Here is a 26,165-nt window from a genome sequence, read left to right as displayed (position 1 = left end):
CCATCAGTGCCGGAGGGAGAGAGAGAGCTCCAGAGGGATCCCAGAGAGCGTCACGGGATTGGGAGAGGCAGCCCATCTTCTGGGGAAGGGAATCAGCCCAGCTCCAGTAGAGAAGGGGGGCAGATGGAGGAATCTGAGAGGGAGTCACAGGACTCCTTGCTGGGACCAGCGGGGGGAGGAAGGGTCCTCCGCTGCCTACGCCTTCCTTGCGCAGAAGGCTTCCCCGCAGGGAAAGTAGGAGGCGACTGGGCGTGAAAGAACTTCTTTGCTGGAAGAAGTTTAAGAAATGCCCACTGACGGATTCTGCCAGCGATTGAGACAGCCACAGGTGAGTGGCTGTCCGGACAGAAAAGGTTCACTTAGGCAACCCAGCCAGGTGTGGGCACCGGCTTACGCACGAGCAACCCCTTGAACCATTACAGATGCCAATAGTCCCAGGCAAGAAACAAATGTGTAAGCAGAAAGTGCCATTAGAAGATAAAATTACTTTAGCTGTCTAGCCACACAGTGTTCCTGCTAAAAGCAATATGCTTTTCTGAGCCGCAGGAGTGGAAGTAGCTTCTACATGTAAGGAAATCAAGACACAATGGGCATACACATTTTGAGACGGGAAATATCTTTTTACTGGATGATTTTTTTGGAAATCAGTTCCTGACTGTAGATGCTGTATATGTCACATTGACTTCAGCAGGTCTTGTTTAAATTCTACTCGATCCACAGCTGGTCAAATTATTCTGTTACAGTATGCAAAAAGAAGAAATTAATGGCAGACGTTGTTCTAGCACATGGAAATACACTGCTGCACATCATGTAAGTCTCACAAGGCAGATCAGGTACACTGACTACCATCTGAGAGCTAGCAAAGCTGGTTTAACCACCAGCAGTATACAGAAAGGAAAAAAACTATAGCTGTCTGTCTGGGCACAGAACAAACTTTTAGTTGAGAGAGGAAGAACATGAACTGTTTCTCTGTTCATTATTCCAATTGTGAATTAATACGCTCTTTGCTTTACTTACCAGAGTAAAATCCCAATGTGGCCCAGGAGTTAGAAATGTGAATGAGCTTCCTCGCCGCAGAGAGTACCTGTGGACAGAAAATGTTTTCTTGTTTATGACAGCAGTTACAAGGAAAACTCTAAAGCTCTTACAGAGTTCCAGGGTACTTTGCTATCAATAACATTTAGCACAAGATATACATACACATGTGTGCATGTGCCAGTGTGCCAAGTGAGCCTTGACCCCATGCAAGACAGAGAGCTTTTAAGCAGTTATGTGTCATCAGCATATTCTGACAACCTACTCCAAAACTCTAAATGATACCACTCAGCAGTTTCATGTAGATGTTAAGCAGCATAGGGAATAAAATTGAAGCCTGGGAAACTCCACACTGATGGCTCCCCAAGCATCACCCTCTGGAAAAGAAAATCCAAGTAGGACAGGAACCACTGCAAAGTGGGGCCACCCACCCCTAACTCAGACAGCCACTCTAGAAGGATACCATGACTGATGGTATCAAAAGCCAGTGAGAGGTTGAGGAGAATTAACAGGGACACATTTTCTCTGTCTCTTTCCCAACAGAGGTCATCATACAGGGTGACCAAAGCAGTTTCTGTTCCAAAACCGGACCTAAACCCTGGTTGAAATGAATCTGTAAAGTGAGTTCCCTCCAAGTACACCTGGATCTGGTCCTTGACCACCCACTCAAGAAGCTTACTCAAGAAGGGAAGATAGCTAACTGGCCAGTAAGTTACATAAATGTTTCTCTATAACCAAGCCTTTGCTAATTAACATTCTATGGCATTTTGTGGGAAGGGGGTTACTGGTTTGTTTTTGTTTTATTATGTATTCTGTGTTCTCATTTTGAATGTTTATGTTGTGAAATGCCCTGTGATCTTCAGATAAAGGATGGTATACAAATTTTAATAATAGTAATAATATCATGAAACTTCAGCCCACTAAAATGCCCTCACAAGTAATTCCAGGCCAAGAACTGAGAAGGGAACACTCCATTCCTAACAACTTCCATCTCAGCACCAGTGCTTGGTTTCCAAAATTAGAACTGACTCTGCTCAGGTCTCTGCATGCTTGCTCTCATCAGAACAGAACAGCTGTTTCTGGCTTTCCAGTGCAAGAGAATGGAAAAGCTCTTATTTCTTTGCACAATCACTACCTGAATTTTCATAAAGGTACCAAGTAAAATAAATAAATATTGTTATTCTTTCCATGCTTCTGAACATCTGCCATATGTCAGTGACTTCCATGGAAATTGCAGGTTCTGAAGAAGCCATATGTTTCTGACAAATATTCCAACTGCAAGGTTGTCTCAGTATTTCAGTGGCCAAATCAGCCTTGCAGAGAATGGAACAGTGCCAGGGAGTATTTCATACAATACCACAGTTGTGTGACATACACCTTTTAAGGGTGTTAAATCCAGTGCCTTAAGTCATTCTCCAGGACTAGAACAGACTTAAGCAAATACGTTCACTTCCAAGTTTCACTGTCTAATAAGCTTGAGGCACAGACCTTTTAATTTATTTTGGACTCCGTAGCTTTTATCCAAAACTCAGATTTTTAATATCTCAGAAGAGTAGTTTTATATAATTGGCCAATGACAACACCTAATTTGATCAAATAATGGATTTTTTATTACATGAAGCTCCAACAACTAGCAGGCTATAATGTTTCCACTCTGTGCTTCAGTTTACATCATAGTATTTGGGTGGGTGGAAGTCCTATGAATGCTGTAAACTGTATAACTGCAATCAGTGCTCTGCTGAATCAATCTGAAACACATGCCTGTTCTACATCATTTATAATAATAATAATAATAATAATTTATTATTTATACCCCGCCCATCTGGCTGGGTTTCCCCAGCCACTCTGGGCGGCTTCCAAAAGAATATTAAAATACTATGATACATCAAACATTAAAAGCTTCCCTAAACAGGGCTGCCTTCAGATGTCTTCTAAAAGTCTGGTAGTTGTTGTTCTCTTTGACATCTGGTGGGAGGGCGTTCCACAGGGAGGGCGCCACTACCGAGAAGGCCCTCTGCCTGGTTCCCTGTAACTTGGCTTCTCGCAGTGAGGGAACCGCCAGAAGGCCCTCGGTGCTGGACCTCAGTGTCCGGGTAGAACGATGGAGGTGGAGACGCTCCTTCAGGTATACTGGACCGAGGCCGTTTAGGGCTTTAAAGGTCAGCACCAACACTTTGAATTGTGCTCGGAAACGTACTGGGAGCCAATGTAGGTCTTTCAAGACCGGTGTTATATGGTCTCGGCGGCTGTTCCCAGTCACCAGTCTGGCTGCTGCATTCTGGATTAGTTGTAGTTTCCGGGTCACCTTCAAAGGTAGCCCCACGTAGAGCGCATTGCAGTAGTCCAAGCGGGAGATAACCAGAGCATGCACCACTCTGGCGAGGCAGTCCGCGGGCAGATAGGGTCTCAACCTACGTACCAGATGGAGCTGGTACACAGCTGCCCTGGACACGGATTTAACCTGTGCCTCCATGGACAGCTGTGAGTCCAAAATGACTCCCAGGCTGCGCACCTGGTCCTTCAGGGGCACGGTTACCCCATTCAGGACCAGGGAATCCCCCACACCTGCCCGCCTCCTGTCCCCCAGAAACAGTACTTCTGTCTTGTCAGGATTCAACCTCAATCTGTTTGCCGCCATCCATCCTCCAACCGCCTCCAGACACTCACACAGGACCTTCACCGCCTTCACTGGTTCTGATTTAAAGGAGAGGTAGAGCTGGGTGTCATCTGCATACTGATGAACACCCAGTCCAAACCCCCTGATGATCTCTCCCAGCGGCTTCATATAGATATTAAAAAGCATGGGGGAGAGGACAGAACCCTGAGGCACCCCACAAGTGAGAGCCCAAGGGTCTGAACACTCATCCCCCACCACCACTTTCTGAACACGGCCCAGGAGGAAGGAGCGGAACCACTGTATGACAGTGCCCCCAGCTCCCAGCCCCTCAAGACGGTCCAGAAGGATGTTATGGTCGATGGTATCAAACGCCGCTGAGAGATCCAGCAGAACTAGGAAACAGCTCTCACCTTTGTCCCTAGCCCGCCGGAGATCATCAACCAGTGCGACCAAGGCAGTTTCAGTCCCGCGATGAGGCCTGAATCCCGATTGGAAGGGATCCAAATGGTCCGCTTCTTCCAGGCGTGCCTGGAGTTGTTCAGCAACCACTCGCTCAATCACCTTGCCCAAGAATGGAAGATTTGAGACTGGGCGATAGTTGGCCATCGTGGCCGCATCTAAAGATGGTTTTTTAAGAAGCGGTTTAATAACCGCCTCTTTCAGCGGGTCTGGGAAGGCTCCCTCACGGAGGGAAGCATTCACCACCCCACGAAGCCCATCGCCCAGCCCTTCCCGGCTAGCTTTTATAAGCCAGGATGGGCAAGGATCAAGGAGACAGGTGGTTGGTTTCACTCGTCCAAGCAGCCTGTCCACATCCTCGGAGGTAACAGATTGGAATTGATCCCACACAATTTGACTAGACAGGACTCTAGCACTCCCCCGCCCCGGCCCTGCTCCCACGGTGGCGTCTACCTCTTCCCGAATCTGAGCGACTTTATCTGCAAAAAACTTTGCAAAATCATTGCAGGAGATCATGTGGCCCGTATTGGGCCCCGATGTAGCAGGTGGTTCCGCTAAATTGCGGACCACCTGAAAAAGTCTCCTGCTGCTGTTTTCTGCAGATGCAATAGAGGCGGCGAAGAAAGCCTTCTTCGCCGTCGCTACCGCCACTTGGTAGGCTCGACACTGAGCTCTAACCTGTGTCTGGTCAGCTTCAGAATGGGTCATCCGCCACCGGCAGGAGACATGCAGGAACCTGTGCAGGTACAATCTTTAAAAACTGGGAAGAGAAGTCATAGATGGGAGATCTGTGGGGGATGTGGAGACGATTCTGAGAAGACAAAAACACCTACCATTTAGCATGTACATTGATGTTGCTGCTACAATGCAGAAGAAAATATTTGTTCTAGCCACCATGGCCAGTAAGATGATAGTTATTGAACCCGGCTCCTCTCTTGCTACTTCTGCTGGGTAGAATTCAGAGGGCCAGGGCATTGTTCTGTTCCTTGGTATTTACTGATGCTCAGAGCTCTTTGGTGCTATTTGACAAGCCATTTGAGCATACTAGAAACTCTTAAATATTTACTTGAGGAAGACTGAACAATGGCATGACTTCCTCCAGCAAATAGCTGCAGTCACTCTGGGATTTGACAGGAAGCTTCTGAGCCTCTCCATTTGTCTATATCAATATGCTAATTCGTCAGTTGCTCACTCCCCGCACCCTGCAGAAAAATTGTTGGAGTCACCAACCTCCAAACTGGTGTGGAGTAACTGGATAACTTTTACATCTCTCAATTGCACAGACGAGTTGTTCTTAAGACCGCCCTGGAATACACTATTCAGCCAGCCATAATTTGCAGTTACCATCATCCCAGCCTCTCCTCCCATTTGGAGGTGAGACAGGTTTTCATCCCTAGGAACATAATACAAGGCAGCTTCCCGAGTTATTGCTCCGCCTAGCTCAATACTGTTTACATTGATTGGTAGCAGCTCTCCAGGGTTCCACAGAGATCTCTACCAGCTGGGACATTTTGCATACAAAACACATACCAGGTCTAGGTCATCCCTAGGAAGCCCTACTACTTTCCAAGTGTCTTTCCAAGGTTCTTAACCAACTTGGGTCCAGGACACCTCATGGAACACCTGATCCCTTATGTTCTGTGCTCAATCCCAGCTGTCTTCAGGGGAGTCACTGTTAGTGGTCCCCTATGGCTCAGATGTACAGATGCACTGGCTCCCAGTGGAGTACAGGATCAGATTTAAGGTGCTGGTTTTAACCTTTAAAGCCCTATACGACCTGGGACCCTCGTACCTACGGGACCGCCTCTCCTGGTATATTCCACAGAGGACCTTACGATCTTCAAACAAAAACATCTTGAAGGTCCCAGGCCACAGAGAGGTTACACTGACCTCAACCAGAGCCAGGGCTTTTTCGGCTGTGACTCCAATCTGGTGGAACGCTCCGTCACAAAAGACTAGGGCACTGCGGGACTTGACATCTTTCCACAGGGCCTGCAAGACAGAGCTGTTCCACCAGGCCTTTGGCCAATTCTTCACAGAACTCTAGCCCAATGGTTGCCATTAATTTGATTTCAACTGATTTTAGAATGAATTGATTTTAGAATGCTGTGTTACTTATATTATTGTTAGCCGCTCTGAGCCTGGCTTCGGCTGGGGAGGGCGGGATATAAATATATTATTATTATTATTATTATTATTATTATTATTATTATTTCCAAGCAAGAGCCATTGTGGGCCCAATTTTATGGAACTCACTTCCAATTGAGGTAAGACAGGCCCCCTTCCCTGTTGAACTTCTGGCACTTACTGAAGACTTCTTTAATCCAGCAAGCTTTTAATTGGGATCTGATTTTATTGTTTTAACTCATCTTTAGCCCCCTGTACATCACTTAGAGACAACTGTGATTAAGCGGTAGACAGGCTGTTGAAATAAATATAAATATGTTAATAAATTGTGGGTGTCTTGCTCCATAGTCACAACTTGCACAAGTGCGGTGGTATGAGGTCTCCCTTATCCACATTTAGTCTCATCCAGCAGACCATGGGTAGGTAGGGTAACGCAGCAAACTGAATCCTGTCATTGGCAAATCCGTCATGGAGCAGCAGTGCACGCCATCCACTTGGACAGAACAGAACAGGATATTCTCCTGTTGAGGTTGGATGGTGCCTTTGCTTTGCAGGCAGCCAGGAGTCTGGCCAGCATATCTCAATGTTTATGCCATCTGGTTCTTTTTCTAATTTCTGCTTTGCCTCTCCAAAGATGCTTTGACAGCAAGTTCCTTTTGGCTGCCTGGCTGGAAGCTCAGCTTGTTTGCTTAACCTTCCCCACCCTCTCCCCTTCCAGAATTAATCTGCACCAAGGGAGGTAAACTGAAGAAGGAAAAACAAGAGTGTTTCCCTTCAGCCAAATATACTGGACCCTTGTGGTAGGTTTCCTGTTCTGCCTGCTTAACTGGAAGGAAAGCCTGCTACCCATCCCCACTATATGCATATCTTGTCAATCTATTGTTGTGGAGGAAGCATGCTGGGAACATCAAACAGAACAATAAGCTTGGATTCTTCCCAAAATGTAGATAAGAGGACCCTTTGAAGGTCCCAAAAGACACAGAGGTAAAAATAAATAGCTGAGCTGTCATGTATTCAAAACATTTTTAGTTATGAATCAGTCATCTGCCTTTAAAACAGATAGATCAATTTTAATAAATCTGCATATTTCTAAAAACTAAATATGAATGCCTTATAATTCAACAGAACTAAGCTTTCTTCTTCATTCCCTGCTTGAGCAACACACATTGGTCCATTCAGCCTGAACATTACAGCCCAGATACCTAACACTATTAGACAAGAGACCCTTAGGTAGCAGTATATCTTCCAGTCCAGCTTCTCCTCCAAGTCACCTAAATTACTGCAAGTCTCAAAAGATTCCATCAGCATATTCTACCAAACTTTGGTAGCTGCGCTGTTTGAGGGTTTGTCCAGAGAGTTTAATCTAGTAGCCCTGCTAACCTTAAAACACCCTTCAATGTCCAAAATAAATTGGGTAGCAATTCTCTATTTCCTTCCTCTTTGGCTTCTAACCAGCTTTGTTTTTCCAGTTTTAAAACACTGACACACAGCTCTATTCAATGATTTTAAATGCATATTGAATAATGCATTTTCAGGCAGCTAGATTATGCTAATGACAATTTACAATTACAACAAGGAAATAACCTTCAGCACCCTCTAACTAACAGTTGTAAACAAGGCAGAAACTGAGTAAGCATTTTTAACTCCCAGGTTGGAAAGGGAGTTTCAGCCCAATGTATTTGTATCTAGTTTACATCTTTTAAGGCCACAATTCTACATGTTTACTAAAAAGTAAGCCCCACTGCACACAAAACCCTACTTTTGTTGTGTGTGTGTGTATATATATATATATATATATATATTCACATACAGTAAACATGATGTTAAAAATCTTAAGTCCTTAGGAGTGGGAAAGGTAGAAATCTCAAATCTAAGGGGAAATTCTACCCTCCGAGAAAAGCAACTCCCAAAACACTCTGGCTGAGCCACTATTTGGCAATTTGCAACTCTGAATCAATTAGCAATTCTAGTGGCTGCTTCTAATGCAGCAAAACCATGAAAGTGGCACAACTGGGTGGAAAAGGTTAAATAGCAATTGGTGGGTGGGTCGGTGTGCAAAACAATATCTGACCACTGAAACCAAGTGGATCGGACACAGACTGCTACTGTTGATTTCAGGACTTCTTGTACTTTTCAGACAGTCTACAGCAGCCACTACTTTGATCTTTTTATATCCTTTGGGGTTTCTGGGGAAAGCGGCTTTAGACACCTCAGACAGGTTTCAGCAATATTGTGCATGTGCTTCCCCCACCTCCTTTTAAATAGCAAAAACAATGGCTGTAATCATAAACACGCCAGCTTTTGAACAAGTCCCATGGCGCAGTGGGACAGACTTCTAAGAACATTTGCCCTCAACTTCTTTGTCCAGCTTGAAAAGGTGAAGCAACACAGCTGAGCTAATCAGAGAATATTAACAAAGTGTCATTATCCACGAGTAATTTATATGATGGGCAGTGGTGATCTGGCATGCTTCCCACATCATCATGGCAGCATGCATGCATCAACCCCGAATTCACCATTTAACTCCTCCACTATCTTCCAACAGCAGACTTCCTATATTGGCAAAGAACCTTCCTTTCATGTTCTCTGCGGATTTTCTTCCCATGGGACTTCTGGTCCAAGTCAACTGCCTAGCAACCTGTAATAGGCTCGGGCCAAGCTACTCTGCAAAGGAAATTAACTCTGGACAACATTCCAAGCTTGCAAAGAGTCACTCATTTGGATCTCTGGGTAGAATATGAGCCACCTACAGGTAGGAAAGCCTATATCTTATAGCTTTATTTGCAGAGCCGCAATATTACAGTCCTGCTCAGACAACTGTAAGCAGGCACTTGCTTGGGGATGTCTGCTTCAGTGGCTTAAGGTTCTCATGGTGCCAGAGTCCAGCATACTATTTCAAACCACAAAATGTACTCAAAAGATATTCTGGGCAAAGTGTTATGACAGCGTGACCTCTGCAAGACTTAATTCTGAGTACACCCACAGAGGACTTCCCTGGTCCTTCAGGGTCCCATCCTGTCTCCCACCTGCACCCACCCCATGCACTGAAATTAGACTTCAAAGGACCTTTCTATCTGAGTCGAAGGCAGCTTTATTCAAACCTAATTGTGGCACATGGGTATGAGTAGTAAGTGGAGCACATGAGTAGCTGTGTGGTACATGCATATGCCTAGGTTTCCATGCACAATTCAAAGTGTTGGTGCTGACCTTTAGAGCCCTAAATGGCCTCGGTCCTGTATACCTGAAGGAGCGTCTCCACCCTCATCGTCGTGCCCAGACACTGAGGTCCAGCATCGAGGGCCTTCTGGCGGTTCCCTCGCTTGAGGTTACAGGGAACCAGGCAGAGGGCCTTCTCGGTAGTGGCACCTGCCCTGTGGAACGCCCTCCCAGCAGATGTCAAGGCAATAAAACTATTTTACTTTTAAAAGACAACTGTTTAGGGAAGTTTTTAATGTCTGATACTGTATTGTTTTTAATATTCAGTTGGAAGCCGCCCAGAGTCGCTAGGGAAACCCAGCCAGATGGGTGAGGTATAAATAATATATTATTATTATTATTATTATTTTATATTATATATATTGTGGCATGAGGGCAGTGCCAACAGCCCCCCCCCCCAAAAAAAACTTGGGAAATCCTCCTGTACAGGTTTTGGAATGGGTAGCAGACTTGCAAATCTATGGGGCTGTATCCAACTGCACCCTACTCTCAGTAGACCCATTTAAATAAATCAAGTTTGTCATGCCCATTAACTTCAGTAGGATTTCTCTGAGTAGGATTGTGCTGAATACCCCTCACAGTGATACCTCTAGACCAGATAGGAAAACAAACCAAGTTTGGGAGAAATATCAAATACTTTGTAGCCTGCATCAAATCTCCAAGAGTCTAAAAACACTCCCAGTTCTGCTCCCAGTTATCCCCATTTTACAAACAGGGAAGCAAGCAGAGAAACTGCAACGGAATCAAAGGCATCTATCTAGTGAGTCAACAGCAGAACACACCACAAGACTTCACAGGTCCAAGTCCAACACACTCTGTTGGTGCTGGCTTATCAGTTAGGACATGTTATCTCTTGCCTCCTACTCTTAAAAAAAAAAAAGCCTGGGCACACAACTGAAAAATGAAGGTAGACAGTTAGGACCACGACCAACAAAACCCAAGACCTAGCACTAAGCAGCAGTTACAGCCTCAGCAATAAATAGGATTTATATATGGCCAACGCTCAAGGAAAAAAGTGAACTCTAATTCCAAAGCAGAACAGCAAACAACAGCGTTGATGGGAAAGGGCAGATTGTGCTGTACTCATTCCTGTAGAAAGACGCACACCACGTTGTTTCCACGTGGACCGTGGCACAGCCCACGATTCCTTGCTGCCATCCACCAGCCCCTCGGGATTTGCTCTGCCTCCTTTTAAAGTAAGCTTTCCAGCTTACTTAATAGACTAGAATAGAATACCAGACTAATAGCATGTTTCCAGTTAGCAGGCAAGAGGCCAATTCTAAGGCTAGCTGAACTTGATGCACATTTTTTCCTACCTATTTCAAGTGCTCCCACAGACGAACAGCAGAGATCAAATAAAGGCACTGGGCCAAATCCATGGGCAAAAACCCCACTCGCAGATTATGCCAGCTCAAAAGAATTGCCAGTTGTGAGGTGGGGGTGAAGTTCAAGAGACATTTTAAGTTCTTGTGGGAAATTATGTCCAACTAGGATCAGCAGAAGTCGTGGCATGAGATTTGTCACAAAACACATTTCCCATGATTAAGACACTGTTTTCCGTTAGCTACTTATTTTAGATGATCACCTTGTTTATGAGATAAGTATTCCTTTATTTTCAAGCAGTGTTTGCAATGAATAGCAGCAAGATTTCGGCTCTACGTTTAGTTACTGGAATATACAGTGGTACCTCGGGTTACAGACGCTTCAGGTTACGACGCTTCAGGTTACAGACTCCGCTAACCCAGAAATAGTACCTCAGGTTAAGAACTTTGCTTCAGGATGAGAGCAGAAATCGCGCAGCAACGGCGCAGCGGCCCCATTAGCTAAAGTGGTGCTTCAGGTTAAGAACAGTTTCAGGTTAAGAACGGACCTCCAGAATGAATTAAGTTCTTAACCTGAGGTACCACTATATAGGGGATGGATGCAAAGAGATCAACTGTATTCTGTACAGTAAACAAGTTTCCATATTTTTATCTTTGGGAAATAAATCCATACATAATAGGCTAAACTTTGTCCACTGTTGGTAGGAACATATTGCCAATCCTTTCTAGACACTGCAAAGTTATGGAGTGTTCACTCATATGGAGTGATGAGATGGATAGTCACAACCAGTTTACATACTTAAAAGGCAGTTGTGGGGAAGCAGTTGTGTTTGACCGGGAAAAGCCCCACAGAAAAATAGAAAGAGCTTGTGCTCAGGGCAAGCAGGTGGGAGAGAGGGGAAGGCTGAGAGCTTGGAAACAGAGAGCAAATTAACGAAGTAGTAGTAGTAGTAGACAGCATCTTAAAAAGCAGACACATCACCTTACCAACAAAGGTCCGTATAGTTAAAGCCATGGTTTTCCCAGTAGTGATGTATGGAAGTGAGAGCTGGACCATAAAGAAGGCTGATCGCCGAAGAATTGATGCTTTTGAATTATGGTGCTGGAGGAGACTCTTGAGAGTCCCATGGACTGCAAGAAGATCCAACCTCTCCATTCTGGAGGAAATCAGCCCTGAGTGCTCACTGGAAGGACAGATCCTGAAGCTGAGGCTCCAGTACTTTGGCCACCTCATGAGAAGATAAGACTCCCTGGAAAAGACCCTGATGTTGGGAAAGATGGAGGGCACAAGAAGAAGGGAACGACAGAGGATGGTTGAACAGTGTTCTAGAAGCTATAAACATGAGTCTGACCAAACTGCGGGAGGCAGTGGAAGACAGGAGTGCCTGGCGTGCTCTGGTCCATGGGGTCACAAAGAGTCGGACATGACTAAACGACTAAACAACAACAACAGTAGTAGTAGTAGTAGTAGTATACCACCCTGAAGATCACAGGGTGGTTTACAACATAAAAATGCAGAATGAGAACACAAAATACATAATAATTAAAAAAATCAATAGCAGCCCCCCCCCCCCAACACATTTAAAAGGCCATAGAACTTTTAATCAGCTAAAGGGCCTAGTTATAGAGAAACATTTTCATCTAACACCTAAAGATATGTAATGAAGGCACCAGGTGAGCCTCCATGGGGAGAGCAGTCCATAAACGGGGAGCCACCACAGAAAATGCATTTTCTCATGTTTCCACTGTCCAGACCTCTTGGGGGGGGGGCACATGAAGAAAAGCCTCAGATGATGATCTGTAGACAGTAAGTTCAAGCACATGAGCCTAAAATATATCTTGTTTGCAGAATGTACAGGCCTGAAATAAAGAGGGCAAATAGAAGCTGGTCGAGCCTTTAAAGCACCCCATAGTCACCTTGGGCTGGTCTTAACCATCCAGCGGCCCTTTACCTTTTTTACCATTTACTGGCATATTGGAATAGCCAAGAAATAAACTTTCGGGTCAGTGAAGAGAAATAATTTCACAAGTATTCAGATATGAGTGGGACAGAGGAGAAAAGCAGTAGAAAGACAAATACTAGGCATTTAGCAGAGATAAGTGGGAACTACAAGAGCAAAAGGAGACTTCCAGGAAAAGGCTGAGGCAGCAGAGACAGGCAGCTTAGGGGATGAACACAACTGGGCTGGGTCTGCAAGGAGTAATGCCTATATCATTTGGAAAAACTTAAAAAAACCAAAAGCCATTGTGTGGGGGTGGCCAAGCTATGTTCATGGATCTTTCATTTTAAAGGTCCACAGTGCTTATAAAAGAACAGCCATATCTATGTCTACTGTATGTCTCCACCCTCTCTTCTTAACCAACAACCAGGTAGTTTGCAAATTGCTAGAGACACAAACCCCGCAACTTTTGGTCTGCACAAGGATATGTGGTCAAGTAATAACAATAATTAAGTGGACACGGGTGGTGCTGTGGGTAAACCACAGAGCCTAGGACTTGCTGATCAGAAGGTCGGCGGTTCGAATCCCCATGACGGGGTGAGCTCCCATTGCTTGGTCCCTGCTCCTGCCAACCTAGCAGTTTGAAAGCACGACAAAGTGCAAGTAGATAAATAGGGAAGGTAAACGGCGTTTCCGTGCGCTGCTCTTGTTTGCCAGAAGCAGCTTAGTCATGCTGGCCAGATGACCCGGAAGCTGTACACTGGCTCCCTCGGCCAATAAAGCGAGATGAGCACCGCAACCCCAGAGTCAGTCATGACTGGACCTAATGGTCAGGGGTCCCTTTAACTTTACTAATAATAATTTATTATTTATACCCCACCCATCTGGCTGGGTTTCCCCAGCCACTCTGGGCGGCTTCCAACTGAATATTAAAAAAATACCGCATCAATACAGTGGTGCCCCGCAAGACGAATGCCTCGCAAGACGAAAAACTCGCTAGACGAAAGCGTTTTCCGTTTTTTTAGTCGTTCCGCAAGACGAATTTCCCTATGGGCTTGCTTCGCAAGACGAAACGTCTTGCGAGTTCTTGCGAGTTTGTTTCCTTTTTCTTAAAGCCGCTAATAGCCGCTAAGCCGCTAATAGCCGTGCTTCGCAAGACGAAAAAACCGCAAGACGAAGAGACTCGCAGAACGGATTAATTTCGTCTTGCGAGGCACCACTGTAAACAGGTGTGGTGAATTGGCTATCAAATTTCAAACAAGCCATCTTTTTTAATGGAGCAGTAAAAAAGCCAAATGTTCAGCACCTAATTTCTCCCCTTGCCCAACAGTCTTTTCTCATACCTAGCATTTTGCTGCTGGCCTTTGTGCAGATACCCTCCTCAGCCACTGACAGGTTGAGTCAGAAATAATTTTTCCTTTTTACCAAACGACTGTATTGGGACCATGAAGAGGCTTTAATGTTAAACTACAGCTTATGATAGTAAGAGACAATGGAAAATTAAAATACCTGGGACAACAGAGCTGTAAGATCTAGTGCGGCATGAGACACTAAAGTTGTCTGTTTGAAAGGGAGCAGCCAAAACCGAATATGAGGAAGTTCTGTGCCTCATCTCCAGTCGCTCATTTTGAAATTGAATAGCATGAAGAGCTGGTAATAGTCTTCCCTTATTCCAGTTCCTGTCTCAACTGCAGGCCACTTTGGGACCCAAATGAGGAAATGCAGGGTGTCAATTCTCTGCTAAATAAATAAGCAAGCCTTTAGATGCAGCTTACTGTGGAGCACCTAGCAAGTGATAATGTAGGTCTCTTTGCCATGCATAGCTCCTCCTGCTAATTCCTGCATATCACCCTGCTTGTAAAACACAGCTAGATGAGATGACTGAAAAGCTAGCAACCACATCCCATTGTCCCACCCATCCTGCTTCATTACCACAGCCTCTTCCCTTTAAGAGCTGATTTGAGGCATAGACACCCTTTCACCATAGCCAGCTTGCTAATTTCCTTCTGTGAGAAAAAGGGTAGTTTCTGAACTTGCATAACCCTGACTATTTTAGTCTCTTCCTTCATTTCCTTTTTCATGCCACATCAAAATCTCTGGTGAAAGGATAGTTGTACAGGTGCAATTGTGCACATTCAGAAAGGTTTGTTTTACTATTTGATATGTAGTATATTAGATGTATATCCAAGAAGTTATGTTGTTCTTAGGGGGGTGGGTGAGAGAACAACATGCAGGTCAACAGTGCTTCAAGTCAAAGTTATAGCATACAGTATACCCTTTCACATTCACATATACATTGGGCATCACATTGTATCCATTTATGAATTGTGGTGGCCTTTTGGCATGGCCATAAACAAAAAAGTTTGCGTGTGCATTTTATTAAAGACAACACAAGTGGTAAAAGCAGGCCTCCGGTTTTGAGTTAATCTACACAAAGAGATGTGTTATTCTCTGACCAAGCAGCCAGATTGCATTTTCATGTAAACACCAAGCTGATGGTACTGTGGCCTTCCCAAGGAATAGTAATCCCTGTTTCTACACTGTGTTCGGATCAAGGACAAGATGAACCTACATTCCGTAGTGTGCAAGAACGCTGCTTATTAAGTCAGCTGTGAAGGAGCTGTTTTCCATGTGATTGGAACCATAGAATTGTAGAATCGGAAGGGACTGCAAGGGTCATCTAGTCCAGCCCCTGAAATATAGGAATCTTTTGCCCAACGTGGGGCTCAAACCCATGACCCTTAGATACACTATATCATACAGAACAATGAAATTGAAACTCTATTGACTGAAGTATCCTGAGTTATGTTGATGTGCAAAGTGTCTTCTAAACACTTTGGGATTAGAAGAGAATGAAGAAGGGCATTTATTTCCATATGAACACATTACAGAAAAAAGCTTGCAGCTTTCCAAAACATTAAGAGTGCAGGGTGCTTCCCACCCCCACCCCCACCCCCCACCGTACCCCCAGGTTTATTAACCCAACGCAATCCAGTTAAACACAACCACAGCACAACCATCTGCACAATTCACTGTTTTCCTGTTACTTGCAAGTCTACTAAAATAACAGTCCTCAACAACAGATTGTTGTGAGAGTGAACAATTCAAGTATTCTGTGGCTGCAACCCAAGCACACTATCAGAGCATAATCACCACTCAACACAGTGGGATTCATTTCCAGGTAACCATACATAAGGTTGCACTATAAAAACTTTTCTGTTCTGAAGCAGATGCAGAAATATTGCTGCAACACAACCTGTTTGGTGTAGCTTAGGTTGAAGCTTCAATAATGCTTCCGAATAACATGTCAAGAAACTTTTACTATAGGGGAGAAGCTGGGGAGGGAAGAATGCACACTTTTCTATTCAAAAGGGAAATGGCCTGTCATAGAATCATAGAATCATAGAGTTGGAAGAGACCACAAGGGCCATCGAGTCCAACCCCCTGCCAAGCAGGAAACACCATCAGAGCACTCCTGACATATGGTTGTCAAGCCTCTGCTTAAAGACCTCCAAAGAAGGAGACTCCACCACACTTCTTGGCAGCCAATTCCACTGTCAAACAGCTCTTACTGTCAGGAAGTTCTTCCTAATGTTTAGGTGGAATCTTCTTTCTTGTAGTTTGGATCCATTGCTCCGTGTCGACTTCTCTGGAGCAGCAGAAAACAACCTTTCTCCCTCCTCTATGTGACATCCTTTTATATATTTGAACATGGCTATCATATCACCCCTTAACCTCCTCTTCTCCAGGCTAAACATGCCCAGCTCCCTTAGCCGTTCCTCATAAGGCATCGTTTCCAGGCCTTTGACCATTTTGGTTGCCCTCCTCTGGACACGTTCCAGTTTGTCAGTGTCCTTCTTGAACTGTGGTGCCCAGAACTGGACACAGTACTCCAGGTGAGGTCTGACCAGAGCAGAATACAGTGGCCTGTGGTCAGGAAGAAAAAATATTGTACAGCCAAACACAGAACAACCTTTGCAAACACTCACATTGTTCTACCTACTGAAAACTGAAAGACTTTCCATACAGAACAAAATATGCTGTTTTCCACAACACTCTCCAAAAGCAGCTGCATACAAGGACCAAGTTGGTCAAAATACAAAAGCAGCATCATTTGCGCCACCCTGTGCTCATGCATATACAGCATGTTAAGATACATGCCATAATCAGCTTTAGTGGCATTCTCTTTAAGAACTGGGAAAAGATGTGCAATATAAAATGATATGTTTAAGCGATTAATTCTAATGCCAGTAACTAAAAAGATGGGGCCTTTTCTGATAAGAGGGGGGAAAGAAACAGCAACAACAAAACACATACTTTCAGACCAAGATAGAACCAAATACAGTGGTATTTCTGGTTAAGAACTTAATTCATTCTGGAGGTCCGTTCTTAACCTGAAACTGTTCTTAACCTGAGGTAACACTTTAGCTAATGGGGCCTCCAGCTGCAGCACGATTTCTGTTCCCATCCTGAAGCAAAGTTCTTAACCTGAGGTACTATTTCTGGGTTAGTGGAGTCTGTAACCTGAAGCATCTGTAACCTGAGGTACCACTGTATAGTTTGCCTCCAAGCAATAGATGGTTGGCTTTTCTAGCAATGACGAGCTTTTGGGACAAGGGGGGTGGAATTATCTGATGGGGAACATTACAAAATCAGCATCAAAGGTAAAATCTGATGCACTGTTTGGAATCATCATTTGTATTCATGAAGTCCACATGGCTTCCTGGAAAGCATGGAGCTTGCTCTTCCTTCCCCACTTGCATCAACCGTCATAGCCATACGGGGGAAGTCTTGTTCATTTCACTTGTTCTGGATGGCTTGCAAATCATGCTGATGAAGCTTTTCCTTTCACTTTCTACTCCTGGCTCCCACCACCAATCAACCCATTCCTGTGTTTCATTGTTATACTGTATTATGAACCATAGAGTAAAAAGAAAGGAGAAACTGAAAGGAAAATATTCGCTATAGTATAGATTCAGAATCTACCTTGGTGCCTCAGTGCTGTCTACATGGATTCATAGCTCTCTCTTAGTCCTACCCAGAGATGCCACGGATTGAAGCTGGCACTTTTTATAAGAGAAGTATGTACTTTGCCTCTGAGTTGCAGCCTTTTCCCAATTATCTGTTTACTTTTCTCTCCCATCTGTACATGTTCCCTTGAAACCTGGAGGGAAAGCTCACACCCAGAACTTAATTTCTTTAAAAAGCAAGAAAGGAGGTAGGACATTCTATCACACTACAGGCCAAAACCAAAGTGAAGGGATCATTTTTTATTGTGTAGGGGGAAGCATTCAACCTCAAGAATAACAAGAATCACCAAACCCAATATATAGTTATGTTGTACTCACAGTTAGAATCATGGAATTGTAGAGTTGGAAGGGATCCTGAGGGTCATCCAGTCCAACCCGCAGCATGCAAGAATGTCAGCTAAAGAACCTAGGGCAGATGGTCACCCAAAACTACTACTGCTAGCCAGGGGAAAGAGCAGAATTTCCCTTTGAAATCCGCAAACATGTGTGAACACCTGTTTGTTAATAGTAATATTTTCTGTGAGTGATCTGAGTGTATTTCCCTCATCTAATCTTTGGCATTCAAGATCACAGCTTGCATTCCTGTGAAATGCTGTCACCCCTTTAAAGGAAGAAGCATAGTTCTTGGTGGTTCAGGCCACAGGTACCCAGGAGTCTTAATATCAGAAGACACATTTTTCCTTGTAATAATTTGTGGTTTTCAGTATATTTTCTCTCCTTTGCTTTTACTAGCCAAGAGATGGGAAACCTGTGGCCCTCAAGGTGTTACTGGACTCCCTCATTCCTAGGCAGCATGGTGAATAGTAAGGGGTGACAGGTGTGGGAATCCTACAACCTTTTAAAAGGCCCAAGTTCCCCATCTTTTAGGAGTTCAGCACCCAATTCTGCTTTGTTCTGCATCTAGCCTTCCCAAACCATGTCTGCCTTACCTAGTTTACACTGCAGACTGCAGGCAGGGGCTGCTAATATTACAGCTAATTTTTACAACGCCTAGTCTCTTATAGTTATCACTATCATCTACTGGCATCTAGTGGTCAGGAGCTGACTTACAGTCAACACTCTACAGCTAGGCTGGCACTGTTACGTGTCTCAAGAACTGTATTTACAGAGTCATCAAGGATTGGTTAATTCTAAGCCTATAACGCATAGGTCTGCTTGTCAGGCCTCACTTCCTAGGTCTAAAAAGAACAACTTGCACCCCATGCTTTCCTGTTGGAAGTCATTTTCACACCATACACCTTACATTAGGTAGGAGAGACTGAAAAGCTAAGGAAGTCCAGACTATAAAAACAAAATCAGTTATGCTGAAACAATCATCCAGAGCACTTAGGGGCTAAATAGAGCTATATTTTGTAATTTTACACCCTAAGGCTCCTGGGACTAATCCCCAATGAATACTATGGGATATATACTTCCAACTAAGCATGCTTCGTATTGTGTTGCATGAAATGTCCTTCAGGGAAGGATTGCACCCACTCACCCTGCCTTGCCTTGTTAATTTCTGTAAGGAGTTTTGTGCCCTTGAGCTTGAGGTTGTAAGGAGTGCCCCAATGTGAGAGCCTGAGTGTATAAAAAAACCTCTCTGCATCATTACAACAGACATTCAGTTGGGATAAACAGAAGCAGCAGCAGCAGCAAGTTGGATATTTCAAAATGCAATTGAAGGGATGGGCTGATTTCTTAACATACAGTGGTACCTTGGGTTAAGTACTTAATTCGTTCCGGAGGTCCGTTCTTAACCTGAAACTGTTCTTAACCTGAAGCACCACTTTAGCTAATGGGGCTCCTGCTGCCACCGCGCCGCCAGAGCACGATTTCTGTTCTCATCCTGAAGCAAAGTTCTTAACCCGAGGTAATATTTCTGGGTTAGCGGAGTCTGTAACCTGAAGCGTCTGTAACCTGAAGCGTATGTAACCCGAGGTACCACTGTATACCCAAAGTGTATTTACAAAGAGGCCTACAACTGGTTTGAATCTCTCTGAAATATTATGATAAAATTTGTATTGTGGAGTTCTGGGCAGTGGTTGGACACTGGCAACTCTTTTCCATATGACATTGGAACAGTGCTTCATCTTACAATGTTTCAACAACCAACTAACCAGCCTCATTTTAAACTTAATATTGACTCACTTTAAACCTGGGATTCAGAAAAATGGTTAAGATGCAGACTCAAGAATGCATGTTTTTGAGGGTTCCACGGACCGATACTCAAGATCCCAGTACCATGTATTTGGAAAGTAAAGCACATCTGGTACACATATCTGAGCCACCTTTAAACATTCTGCCATTAGTAAACTTGTACAGGATTGCTCCAAAAATGGCTGGCAGAATGCTAAACCTGTTTTGTCACTTTCTCTCACCCTAGAATAGTTCTGCTATAAAATGGACAAGTGGTTTTAATGTTCTCCTAGCTTACACAAAGAGGACACAAGCACTGCAACCCATAAATGCTAATACAGAATTTGTGTAAAATAACTTTATACCAGCTTTGGCCTTTTAGTAACAACAAACGTTTCATCCCATTTCAACACTGCCAGTTGGCAGTCCATCCACAGAGTAGGGCTGGGATGCTGGTCAACTGGCTGCCTATTTGATTGGGGCCAAATATTATGTGAAGTTGAGAATACCCTGGCATAAGCGGCAGCTAACCTTTATTATTACATCATGGAATCGTTCAATAGGAATGGCAGGAGTGAGGGCACCTTCCTTCACCTTAGAGGCAGCACCTGAACTCTCCACCTGTCTCTCACACATTCTGTATTTAAGGGGAAGCCAGCATTGCACTTAAACTCTCCTCACTTCCCAATTAATGGACATGATTTGAAATTTCCCAGGACCTCTGAAAAGGTATGTAAGAATTCAAGAGAGAGGATGTCATACCCATCACTGGCTCCAATAATGGAGACCAACTCTATCAATTCAATTTTTCCCCTCCATTAAGCCAGCTATTGGTATGAAGTACTGTGCAATGGGAGCAATCTTGGCCAGGGCAGAAATGCTTTAAAACAACCCTGTTTGTCCTTGTATGCCTCAAGAAAACTTGACCTACTTGAAATAAGTAAAAGTATGTTGCTGGCTGCTGAATAAAATAAGTTACAATAAAAGGCTAGTAGAAGGCCATCTAGCAATAAAGGAAATGTTGCATGTTAAAGGCTTCATCTGCACGTTGCAACATTATGAGGTCAAGGTTAGCAGTGGTAGAATGCACTGCACAACTTTAGACTGTGGGGAGGGGGAGATTGTCAGATTTTGAATGTGACCTGGTTTTAAAAAAAACAAAAACTCCACCCCACTTGCAGACAACTAACACAACAGCAGGGAGAAGGCTGGGTTAGATCTTTTCTCCTTAGTGTGCTAGTGTGTTTGCTTGTTACTTGATTACTCCCTCATCTGCAATTACATAGTATATTTTATCCTATCATGATTCTGCCACCTCATTCTGCTGCATAAGTAGACCTGACCTAAGGTCGGATTTAGACATAATATCAGGTCTGCAAGAAAAACTTATCCCGTGCATCATTCCACACAACTAGCTTCCCTAAACTGAGAAGAGAAGAAGCCCAGGGCAGCAAGCGCAAATTCTATCAGTTCCCAGTTAGCATGAGAGGAATATGTTGAACTTCATTTTATGTAACGCAGCCATTTTAGTGCTAAACTTAAAAACTGCCTGACGTGCCTGAGCAGAAAAGCAGTATATAAATCCAAAAAATGAATAATGAACTGTTTTGAATGGAATGTGAGTGACGCTTGCCCGGGTTGTTGATAGAATCACAGAATTGCAGAGATGGAAGAGACCCCCAAGGGTCATCTATTCCAACCCCCTGTAATGCAGGAATCACAGCTAAGGAATCCCTGACACAAGGCTAACCAATCTCTGTTTAAAAACCTCCAAAGAAGGAGAGTCCACAGCCTTCCAAGGTAGTCCGTTCCACTGTCAAACGGCTCTTACTGTCAGAAAGTTCTTCCTGATGGTTGTCAGAATCTCCTTTCTTGTCATCTGAAGCCATTGGTTTGAGTTCTACTCTCTGGAGCAGCTGAAAACAACTTCAGTCCATCTTCCATGTGACAGCCCTTCAGATAATCTGAAGATGGCTCTCATGTCACCTCTGTCTCTTCTTTTTCAGGCTAAATACACCCAACTCCTCCTCCTCATAAGGCTTGGTTTCCAGACCCTTGATCTCTTGATCGCCCTCCTCTGCACACATTCCAGCTTGTCAATATCCTTCTTAAAATGCGGCACCCAGAACTGGACACAGTATTCCAAGTGTGGTCTGACCAAGGCAGAATACAGTGGTGTCCCTTGATCTGGACAGTGTACTTCTGTTGATGCAGCCTAGAATAGCATTCACTTTTTGTGATGATGCATGACCCTGTTGACTCACATTAAGTTTATGGTCCACTCAGATCCCCAGATCCTTTTCACATATAAATGTGCTTACAGAGCTCAGGACCTCAATACCTTAAGGACCGCCTCTCCCCATACAAACCAACCCAGACCCTGCATGTCCCCTCTCCCAGAGAGGTTCAGAGGGTTGCAACAAGAAAACAGGCCTTTTCTGTGGTGGCTCACCATCTGTGGAATGCTCTCCCCAGAGAGGCTCAACTGGTGCATCATTACATGTCTCCAGACACCAGGCAAAATCAATCTTCTTTACCCAGGCCTACGGTTATTAAATAATCTATGGCCTGCAAAAGTGTGGGGGATTATTATTATCTTGTTATTATTATTATTTTACTTTTTATTATGATTTTATCATTGATTTTGTGTAATATGTTTCTAATGTTGTACACCACCCTGATAAAGGGTGGTAAATAAATTGAATAGTAATAACAACAATAGTACTGGTAAGCCAGGTGTCCCCTGTCTTATTTTTGTGCAGCTGGTTCTTACTGCTTTAAGTGTAGAGCCTTACATTTGTCCCTATTGAAATTCATTTTGTTAGCTTGGGCCCAGTTCTGCAATCTGTTAAGGTCATCTTGAATCCGATTCTGTCTTCTGCAGCATTAACTACCCCTCAATGGGACACATCTTGAGAGGCAGGGAAAAGACTTGCACCTTTAACACACTGCATAAACAGCTTCTGTGTCATCGGGAAAGGTCCCTTAGGCATTAATCTAAAACATGCAGTTTTGCCAGTTGCCGGGGAGCAATACAATTGAGTTTATGCCCTCTTTCTGACCTTCCCAGGGGTGGGGTGGGACAGATCTGGCTGGCTTTTGTGGGTGACAGGATGCAGAATGAGATGGATTTCTGCTGTAATCCAGCAGCGCTCTTGTGTTCTTACGGATGCTTGCTGTGTCATTATTTTTTTAAACCACACACATCACATATCAAGTGCCCACTTCAAAAATCCGGATGAAGAGCTGGCTGGCTACGTCACTCTGATTTTAGGATTTTTTGCCATACTGCTATGGGTGGTGCAATAGGGGACTGTTGCGTTTGCTCTGCTTCTTCACCCGCCATTCATTTTCTTTTATTTGAGTGCAGTGGCAGCTCGAAATCCTTTTAGATGAGGGCAGGGGTGTGTGTGTGTGTGTGTGTGTGTGTGTGTGTCTGTGTGTGTGTGTGTGTGTGTCTGTGTGTGTGTGTCTCTGTGTGTGTGTGTGATAATAACGATACAACAATACAATACGAACTCACTCAACTCATGACGATACAAGGATATAATATGAATAGGGGCTCATCCCTTTAATAGGTGGGGGGCCCTGCAGGTTCTCACACTTTATGTCAGACCCTCTCCGTCCCCTTTTCAGGTAGAAAGCTGAGTCTGGGCATCAATAACACTACTACTACTACTACTACTACTACTATTACCAATAATAATAATAATAATAATAATAATGGTAATCTTCTTTGGCGATCACTCGTAGCTGAGTAAGATTGTCTTCCATACAGCAGTGCGAATAAATTGTACTGGACTCATCCCCTTAACAAGTGTGCCGTGGGGGAGGGGAGACCCCTCGGCAGGTTCTCAGCTTTATCTCAGACCCCCCTCCATCCCCTTTTCAGGTAGAAAGCTGGGGCTGGACATCAATAACACTAATACTACTACTACTAATAATAATGGCATACAGCAATGCAAATAATATTGTACTGGACTCATCCCTTTATCAGGTGTGTCGTGGGGGAGAGGGGACCCCTCTACAGATTCTCAGCTTCATCTCAGACCACCCTCCATCCCCTTTTCAGGTAGAAAGCTGGGGCTGGGCATCAATAACACTAATATTACTACTACTATTACTACTACTACTAATAATAATAATAATAATAATGGTAATCTTCTTCTTTGGCAATCACTCGTAGCTGAGTCAGATTGTCTTCCACACAGCAATGCGAATAAGATTGTACTGGACTCATCCCTTTAACAGGTGTGCCGTGGGGGAGGGGAGACCCCTCTACAGGTTCTCAGCTTCATCTCAGACCACCCTCCATCCCCTTTTCAGGTAGAAAGCTGGGGCTGGGCATCAATAACACTACTACTACTACTACTACTACTATTAGTACTACTACTACTAATAATAATGGTAATCTTCTTCTTTGGCGATCACTCCTAGCTGAGTCAGATTGTCTTCCATACAGCAATGCAAATAAATTGTACTGGACTCATCCCTTTATCAGGTGTTCCGTGGGGGAGGGCGGACCCCTCTGCAGGTTCTCAGCTTTATCTCAGACCCCCCTCCATCCCCTTTTCAGGTAGAAAGCTGGGGCTGGGCATCAATAACACTACTACTACTACTACTACTACTATTAGTACTACTACTAATAATAATAATGGTAATCTTCTTCTTTGGCAATCACTCGTAGCTGAGTCAGATTGTCTTCCACACAGCAATGCGAATAAGATTGTACTGGACTCATCCCTTTAACAGGTGTGCCATGGGGGAGGGGAGACCCCTCTACAGGTTCTCAGCTTCATCTCAGACCACCCTCCATCCCCTTTTCAGGTAGAAAGCTGGGGCTGGGCATCAATAACACTACTACTACTACTACTACTACTACTATTAGTACTACTACTAATAATAATAATGGTAATCTTCTTCTTTGGCGATCACTCCTAGCTGAGTCAGATTGTCTTCCATACAGCAATGCAAATAAATTGTACTGGACTCATCCCTTTAACAGGTGTTCCGTGGGGGAGGGCGGACCCCTCTGCAGGTTCTCAGCTTTATCTCAGACCCCCCTCCATCCCCTTTTCAGGTAGAAAGCTGGGGCTGGGCATCAATAACACTACTACTACTACTACTACTACTATTAGTACTACTACTAATAATAATAATGGTAATCTTCTTCTTTGGCGATCACTCCTAGCTGAGTCAGATTGTCTTCCATACAGCAATGCGAATAAGATTGTACTGGACTCATCCCTTTAACAGGTGAGCCATGGGGGAGGGGGGACCCCTCTGCAGGTTCTCAGCTTTATCTCAGACCACCCCCCTCCCCTTTTTCAGGGAGGAAACTGGGCCTGGGGTTGAATAGTACAATAATCAATATTGGTGGTGATGATGATGCAATCGGATCGTCCCTGTGACGGGGAGGGGGCTGAAGGCTCTTACGCCCCCCACCTTTTGAAGCGAATAATATTGGGGAGGGGGTCAGCATCCCCAGCACCTCATACCGCCCGCCCCCCCCCCCGTCGATTACTATTATTCCTATTACCGTGGATTTATTCGTCACCCGCCCCTCACCCTAAGGACCCAGGGGGGTGGGAGGGGAGGGGGCACTTACCGCCCGCAGGAAGCTGAGGAGGCGGCTGAGGAGAAGGAGGAGGAGGAGACGGCGGCCTGCCGGGCCCCTCCGGGGGTCTCGAGGAGAGGCGCGCCTCCGTCGCTTCTCCTCACAGGCGCTCCCCCCGCGGCGGCGGCGCCGGGCCTCGCCGCTTGCTGCTGCCGCCGCCTCCCCTTCCTCCTCAGAGGGGGCTTCTCAGCCAAGGGGCCGCTCTCCATGCCGGGCGAGACCAGACTCGCCTCCGCTGAAGCCCGGGACGAGAATGGTTAATGGCGGCGGCTGAGGGAGGAGGGCCGCCCGGCCGCCGCGGCACAAAAAAAAAGCCGTTTGAAAATGGCGGCGGGAGCCGCGCCGGCCAATCAGCGACGCCGACGGCCGGTTGCTAGGAGACGGCGAGGGGGGAAGAGGCCTAGCTGCCAGGCCTGAGGCCTTCTTCGCTTTGGGGATTATTTATTTTTCAAAAGAATGAGGGTGGGTTGTTTTCCTACGTGGAAGGAGTAGGATTAGGCTCCAGAAATGAACGGAGAGGCTTCCTACGGGTTTCAGTGGGTCTACTCCTGAGTATATTGTATTATGTAGTTATTTGTGCACGTTCTGGCACGTCAGGCGGCTTACAGATAAAAGACCAGAACACAGCTAAAATCATAAGAAAAAGACTATAGTATAATATAATACACACACACATATTTAGTG

General features: G+C 44.7%; 1 protein-coding gene across 1 annotated transcript; it reads right to left on the bottom strand.

Annotated features, from left to right (window-relative positions):
* Positions 1–599: 599 nt before the first annotated feature.
* On the bottom strand, positions 600–25,810 carry LOC308486470 (uncharacterized protein). Its single transcript, XM_081023355.1, has 3 exons — positions 25,473–25,810; positions 1,018–1,084; positions 600–734 (listed from the first exon to the last, which is right to left on the bottom strand). The coding sequence occupies exons 1-3, from the start codon at positions 25,688–25,690 to the stop codon at positions 699–701; spliced, it is 321 nt and encodes a 106-aa protein (XP_080879481.1). The 5' UTR covers positions 25,691–25,810; the 3' UTR covers positions 600–698.
* Between the last annotated feature and the right edge of the window lie 355 nt (positions 25,811–26,165).

The sequence above is a fragment of the Podarcis pityusensis genome (assembly GCF_964106645.2).
Source record: "Podarcis pityusensis genome assembly, chromosome: 10".
Classification (NCBI taxonomy): Eukaryota; Metazoa; Chordata; class Lepidosauria; order Squamata; family Lacertidae; genus Podarcis; species Podarcis pityusensis.
The sequence above is the reverse complement of the archived record's forward strand: the minus strand, read 5'-3'. Positions and strand labels throughout refer to the sequence as shown.

Coding starts and splice junctions, on each gene's coding strand:
- LOC308486470 (XM_081023355.1), bottom strand. CDS start 25,690: ATGGAGAGCGGCCCCTTGGCTGAGAAGCCCCCTCTGAGGAGGAAGGGG. Junction 1,085..25,472: donor TCCTCAGCTTCCTGCGGGCG/GTAAGTGCCCCC, acceptor TTCTGTCCACAG/GTACTCTCTGCGGCGAGGAA. Junction 735..1,017: donor CACATTGGGATTTTACTCTG/GTAAGTAAAGCA, acceptor ATACTGTAACAG/AATAATTTGACCAGCTGTGG.